At 46.4% G+C, this 7,320-nt stretch overlaps 1 protein-coding gene across 1 annotated transcript in view; it reads left to right on the top strand.

Moving 5' to 3' along the window:
- Positions 1 to 211: 211 nt before the first annotated feature.
- Positions 212 to 7,320, top strand: part of efcc1 (EF-hand and coiled-coil domain containing 1) — a gene marked incomplete at both ends in the record, with an annotated part of 24,547 nt that continues 17,438 nt past the window's right edge. The window contains 2 exons of the mRNA XM_080548490.1: positions 212 to 952; positions 2,421 to 2,953. Of these exons, the coding sequence (XP_080404616.1) occupies positions 212 to 952; positions 2,421 to 2,953 (1,274 nt within the window). The remainder of the gene's footprint in view (positions 953 to 2,420; positions 2,954 to 7,320) is intronic.

Here is a 7,320-nt window from a genome sequence, read left to right as displayed (position 1 = left end):
CCGTGCGCAAAGAAGTTTTCTCAGAAACACATCCAGATCCAGTGACTTCAGAACATGGTGGCTGGTGGATGTGGATGCATGCTCCGTGCACAGTTGTGGGTGTTCAAGTGAACAGATCTGTGTTGGACTTATGAAGATCCGTTAGTTACATATCGATCATAACTCTTCCAAATGGAATAATAATAATTGCTTGGAGAGTTTGGGTTAAAAGATGGACACCTACATGGACCCGTACAGGCGCCCGGCGCGCAGGACCCAGTGGATAGTGAGCACCTTGGCGTACCACTACGGGCTGGACCGGGGCGTGGAGAACGAGATCATCGTGTTGGCCACCGGGTTGGACCAGTATCTGCAGGAGATCTTCCACCACATGGACTGTCACGGGGACGGGAAGATCCCTCTGGAGGATTTTAACACTTTGTGTGAGATCCTGGGGCTGGACACAGACTCCGGGGACTCGGAGGAGGAGGAGTGCGTCGGAGGGATCCTGGACAACTTGGTTGGACCCAACCACGACTCAGAGTTCACTTTCAGACAATTCCACGCCAAACTGTGCGGACACTTCAGCACCAAAGCCGGGTGCCTGTACGAGAACGGACGACTGCTGGTGGGGAAGGACAGCGAGCACATAGAGACGCAGATCCGTCTCCGGAGCCCTCTGAGGCGCAGAGAGAAGCTCCTCTCTGTGGGTGCCGGAGGAGGGTCCTCTCCCTCCTCTCCTACCCCGGGTCGACATGCACATGCTTCGGGCTGCAGGCACGGGCCGTGCACACGGGAGTGTTACGGGGAGAAAGGGCCGTGCACACGGGAGTGTTACGAGGAGATCGTGGCTCTGGAGGAGGCGGAGGACAGGATCACCAAGCTGGAGGACGAGAACGCCAGCCTCAGGGAGCTGGTGGAAGACATGCGCGCTGCACTCCAGAGCAGCGATGCCCGCTCGCTGGCTCTACAGGTAATAATGATAATAATAATAATAATAATAATAATAATAATAATAATAATAATAATAATAATAATATTAATATTATTAATAATAATAATAACAACAATAATAATAATAATAACATTATTATTATTAATAATGACAATAACAATAATAATAATAACAACAATAATAATAATAATAATAATAATAATAAAAATAATTTTAAAAATAATAATAATAACTAGACAGGTACAATTATTGTGGAAATTAATAATAATAATAATAATAATAATAATAACTATACAGGTACAATTCTTGTGGAAATTATTATTATTAATAATAATAATAATAATAATAACCTTTATTTGTACAGCACTTTTCCTGCAAACGTTGTTAGCTCAAATTGCTTTAATCATTATCTAATCATCATGTAATCAGTTAGGCCTAGTCATTTGAAGGCAGTATTAAAAATATGTTTTTTTGTTGTTGTTGCATCCATAATGTAAACTGGCAGTGCATTCCACAATCTGGGTGCATAAAATGAGAATGCAGCCTCACCAAATCTCTTCTTTTGTACATGTGGTACACAGAGAAAACCAGCGTCAGAAGACCTGAGAGCTCTATTGGGCTGATATGCTAGCAAAAGGTCTCTCAGATATTCTGGTGCTGTGCCACTGAGAGCTTTATAAACAAGCAGAAGGATCTTGAAATCTATTCTGAACTTAACGATGGCTTTGCCATCGGTTTGCCATCATCATCACAGGTCCTTGAGTCGATGTGATGTGGTTTGTTCTCTCACTGTGAGCCTGTTAAATCATCACCACAGCCTTATATCAACATGTAACCATGAAAACATGTTAATAATAATGTGGTCATGGAAGTCTAGATAATGAGACTTTGTGTTATCATCCCACCCATGGATAGATTCAGGATAGATAGATACATAGATACTGTACATAGATAGATACATACATAGATAGATAGATAGATAGATAGATACATAGATAGATAGATGCATAGATACATAGATAGATAGATAGATAGATAGATACATACATACATACATACATACGTACATACATACATACATACATACATACATACATACATACATACATACATACATACATACATACATACATACATACATACATACATACATACATACATACATACATACATACATACATACATACATACATACATACATACATAAATAGATAGATAGATACATAGGTAGATAGATAGATACATACATAGATACATAGATAGATAGATAGATAAATAGATAGATAGATAGATAGATAGATAGAACCCCAAATTGCTCCCAGTGAGCGGGCCGGCGTCTTGCATGGCAGCTTGCCGCCATTGGTGTGTGAATGTGTGTGTGAATGGGTGAATGAGAAGTCGTTGTAAAGTGCTTTGGAATAAGGCGACTATATAAGTGCAGTCCATTTACCATTTACCATTGTTATCGCTCTGTGTCCGTCCGTAGGTAGGACTGTGGAAGAGTCACTCCAAACACAAACCGGAGGGCGGCTGTTTCATCGCCCGCCAAAAACGAGCCGCCAGCGCCCACCACCAGAAAACCGCCACCGCCTCCTACCACCACCACCACGGTAACAACAACAACACCACCACCACCACCAGATCCCCCAGCAGCCTCAGCAGCAGCAGTAGCAGCAGCAGCAGCAGCAGCAGCGCTCACAACCTGCGCAGCCTGCAGAGCTTCCTGCACAAGATCGAGCTGATCCGCAGCTCCCGCGACGGGCAGATCGAGGAGGCGATGCTGTTCAACCAGAAGCTGGAGCAGGAGCTGCGGTCGTCCCGCGAGGCGGCGGCGGCCCTGGAGGAGTGCAAGCGTGCGCTGCAGCGGGAGCACGCCGACATGCGGAGGAAGGTGGAGGAGGCGCGCCTGGCGCTGCTCAGCGGCCTGGCCAAGGTGAGGGAGCTGGAGGCCGAGGCCAGCCACGTGCCCGCCCTGCAGAGACACGTCACGCAGCTGGAGGCCCAGCTGCTCTTCTACAGGTAAACTACAGGTCACACTTCTTCACCTTCATCACCTCACACTCCTCATCTACTGTAACCTCACACTCCTTCACCTTCATCACCTCACACTCCTTCATCTTCATCACCTCACACTTCACCTTCACCTCCATAACCTCACACTCACCTTCACCCTTCATCTCCATAACCTCACTCCTTCACCTTCTACCTCTCCTACAGGTAACTACCACACTCCTTCACCTTCTTCACCTCCATAACCTCACAATTCTCCTTCATCTCCATAACGTTGCCTTATGACATATGACGTGATGTTAACAATTATGACGACAGGAGTTGTATTCTGCACTCTGAATGACACCTATGAGAACATTGTCTGACATGTTTAAGTATGTATAATACGGGGGCTATCTGGGATGGTACATTTGAACTGTTAAAGGTAGACTCTGGGATGTGACATCAGTAGGGAAAGAGGAGGGGAGACACTACCAGATATCACCTCAGAACAGAGATGAGAGGGTCAACTCATACTGCTTTACTGCACGTGCACCGAGGTCTGCCTACCGTTGTTTGCATGTTTACATGTGATGACCCGATGGCCTAGTGGATAAGGCATCAGCCTCCGCAGCTGGGGGTTGTGGGTTTGAGTCCCATCTGGGGCGCATTTAACTTTGCGTTTTGTTGTCTGGTACTTGTTTTTCTGCAATGACAATAAAGTTGAATCTAATCTAAAAATAGGGTTAGGGTTAATATACCTACTCCCAATACCTTTAGTAACAGTGGCATGAGAGCGTATTCCAGAGTATAAAATAATGATAGACTGTGCCATTGATTATTGAAGAATATAACTTGTACATTTCTCATGAGCTTAGTTCAACTGTTTTGAACCCCAAATACAAGCTTGTTTTACCACAATATGCAATTGTAGACAACCACTGTATAGCTTCAAAATGTGGTTAAAACTAATATGTTCATCTCACGGATGGTCCATATCTCTGTCTATGACGTTGAGAGTGGTTACATTTCTCCGAACGCAGCTGTTGAACAAACTAAGTGGCGGTGGTGGTGGTGGTCCACTTTGTTGTTATTTCAATCTCGTATTGCCCCTTTAAACTAGCAACGCATACATAGAAATACATATTGTGTCCTATAACCTCCATAACCAAACCAGCAAAACCAACATGAGATAAGGGTCCTGTTTGATCATGTCATTTCATTGCATTATGGAGGTCTTTTATAGTCATAATGGATCATAATTCCACCTTGAATAAAAATGACTCCCTGTGTTTACTTCTGGCCTCACGCCTGGAAAACCGTGCCATGTTATTTAAGTGGGGTTGATGTGGTTTACTATTCAGATTCTCAGCCTTGTTTTGTTTGGGTTTAACAAGCGACGTGTGTGGCGAGGTGGGTCGGCCTGTGTGCCGCTACCGTGGGGAACTATTGGGTTTTTAAGGGAGGGCTCAGCTTCATAGTGTGTGTAATTGAGCTTTTAAAGCATAACACTGTTTAGCTAATGTTGGCACGCGCTGCCTGTTTTCAGTCCTGTAATCTAGGCCTGTAGTCTTTGTTGATCGACTAGATGCCTCGGCAAATGTTTGTGACTACATAACTAATGGCACTGCAAATATAGCTCTTGAAGTAAGTATGTCAAGTATGTACACACACTCACTCACTCACACCCACACAGACAGACAGACGCACACACACACACACACACACACACAAACACACACAGACACACACACACAAACACACACAAACACACAGAGGTACGTATAAGCATACACTTTTATAGGGACACACACACGCACAAAAACACACTCACTGAATACACGCACACACACACACGCGCACACACGCACACATACACACACTAACACAAAAAAATATTTGTGACTGCATAACTAATGGCACTGCAAATATAGCTCTTGAAGTAAGTATGCAAAGTATGTACACACACTCGCTCACTCACACCCACACAGACAGACGCACACACACACACACACACACACACACACACACACACAAACACGCAAACACACAGAGGTTACGTGTGTGTGTGTGTGTGTGTGCATCTGTCTGTCTGTGTGGGTGTGAGTGAGTGTGTGTACATACGTTACATACTTACTAAGCATACACTTTTATAGACACACACACACGTACAAAAACGCACTCAGTGAGTACACATACACACACGCACACACACATGCACACACTAACACGAACACTAAAAAAAGTTGTCTGGACTCTCTCTGATTGGAAACTGGCACATTGGAAGTATTGCTGACACAGTGCTACTCCATAACACAGAGTTCACTAATCTATGCGGACCTTTCAGCCTGCGCCAAGAAGTCTTTTCAAGTCGCCCTCCTCCATTGATGCTCTTAAGGCAAATAATTCATTCAGAGCAACAATAGGCCTGACTGGTCAGGAGAAAGCTCCATTGAGGCAGCACCTCGACACGCTGAAAGTTCCCATCATCTCCAAGCAGTTTCGTTTCCCCTTCGCGCTCCCCCCCGCTCTCTCCGAATAATAGACCAAGGCGACCCTCCCTCTGAAGTCTCCTAGCAACTAGCCTCGATGAATATTCGCAGCGAAAAGTCTCAATAATTGCTTGTCAGAGAAAATCCTGTTGGCCCGACACACAGATAGAATAGTCTTGAAGTATTACTCTGTGGTTGTCCTGTTGAATGACTAACTGCTCCACCTTAACGCACTGAGATAGAAAATACATTAAAAGAAAAAAGACATATTGAGGTTTAAATATGAACAGAAGGATAAGACTAGTCCTCACTAGTCCCGGTGTTGTCCTCTGGTCTGACTACCGGCTGTTAGTCAGTCAGGCCGAAGGATCGTCGACTGGTTACTCTTAACCAGAGTAGAGGAGGCCTTGAGGATGTACCAGGTGAGAGAGAGAGAGGTGTTAGAATGTACCAGGTGAGAGAGAGTGTCTGTTGTGTAAGTGTGTGGGTGTGTGTGAGTCTGTGGGGGTGTGTGTGGGTGTGGGTGTGTGAGAGTCTGTTGGTGTGTGGGTGTGGGTGTGTGTGTGTGTGTGTGTGTGGGTGTCTGTTGTGTGAGTGAACTGCTGGTGTGTGTGTGTGTGTGTGTGTGTGTGTGTGTAGGTGTGTGTGTGTGTGGGTGTGGGTGTGGGTGTGGGTGTGGGTGTCTGTTGTGTGTGTGTGTGTGTGTGTGTGTGTGTGTGGGAGTCTGTTATGTGAGTGACCTTCCCACAGTAGAGCAATGAAAAGGCGCCGGCCGCGTGTGTGTGTGTGTGTGTGTGTATGTGTGTGTGTGGGTGTGTGTGTGTGTGTGGGTGTGTGTGTGTGTGTGTGTGTGTGTGTGTGTGTGTGTGTGTGTGGGGGGGTGTCTGTAGTGTGAGTGAACTGCTGGTGTGTGTGTGTGTGTGTGTGTGGGTGTGGGTGTCTGTTGTGAAAGTGTGTGTGGGTGTCTGCTGTGTGTGTGTGTGTGTGTGGGTGTCTGTTGTGTGTGTGTGTGTGTGTGTGTGTGTGTGTGTGTGTGTGTGTGTGTGTGGGAGTCTGTTGTGTGAGTGACCTGCCCACAGTAGAGCAATGAAAAGGCGCCGGCCGGGTGTGGGTGTGGGTGTGTGTGTGTGTGTGTGTCTAGCGGGCACACAGCTGTGAGGGAGGGAACAGAGTCGAGGCGTTTGATGAGGATGCCAAGGCAGAGAGAGAGAGAGAGAGAGAGAGAGAGAGAGAGAGAGAGAGAGAGAGAGAGAGAGAGAGAGAGAGAGAGAGAGAGAGAGAGGGCACCGGTCTGTTCCTGCCCTGTGCCCCCCCCGCACACCCCCCACCCCCCCCCCCCGAACCTGAGCTTGTGTGCCTCCTCCTCCATAACCACAGACAGGAGTGCCTGAATGACTGAGAGAGGAGATGAATTATCCTTATTTCCATCTGTTGTTCTCCTGTTTCATCCGTTTAAGTATTCTACAGCTCTGGTACCTGTACTGGTTGTTGTTGTTGCGTGGAGGAAGGAGGAAGCTAGCCAGCGCTTCTTCAACCCACATCAGAGAGGGTTGTTAGCGTAGCCTCAAACTGTCAAGCGGAGACTGAGTAATCACTTTTCTATTTGGGACGGGCCAGATTTGCGTTGTATCGAATGTCAGGGCTGTGGTGGATTTGGAGAAGACAGTTCGCAGACAGTAATGTGTTGGGTTGGTGTCTGATCAAAGTCTCTGGGTCGTCACACTCGTCTGCGAAGGTCTCTCTCTCTCTCTCTCTCTCTCTCTGTCTCTCTCTCTCTCTCTCTCTCTCTCTCTCTCTCTCTCGCTCTCTCTCTCGGAGGGGCTGCGTTGGAGGGTAGGACGGTAATAATGGGATTAACTTCAGCTGACGGGTCTCAGAGATACTGAGTTACAGAGAAGATAGGAT

Source organism: Nansenia antarctica (genome assembly GCF_963989245.1).
Source record: "Nansenia antarctica genome assembly, chromosome: 18".
NCBI classification, from domain to species: Eukaryota; Metazoa; Chordata; class Actinopteri; order Argentiniformes; family Microstomatidae; genus Nansenia; species Nansenia antarctica.
The sequence above is the reverse complement of the archived record's forward strand: the minus strand, read 5'-3'. Positions and strand labels throughout refer to the sequence as shown.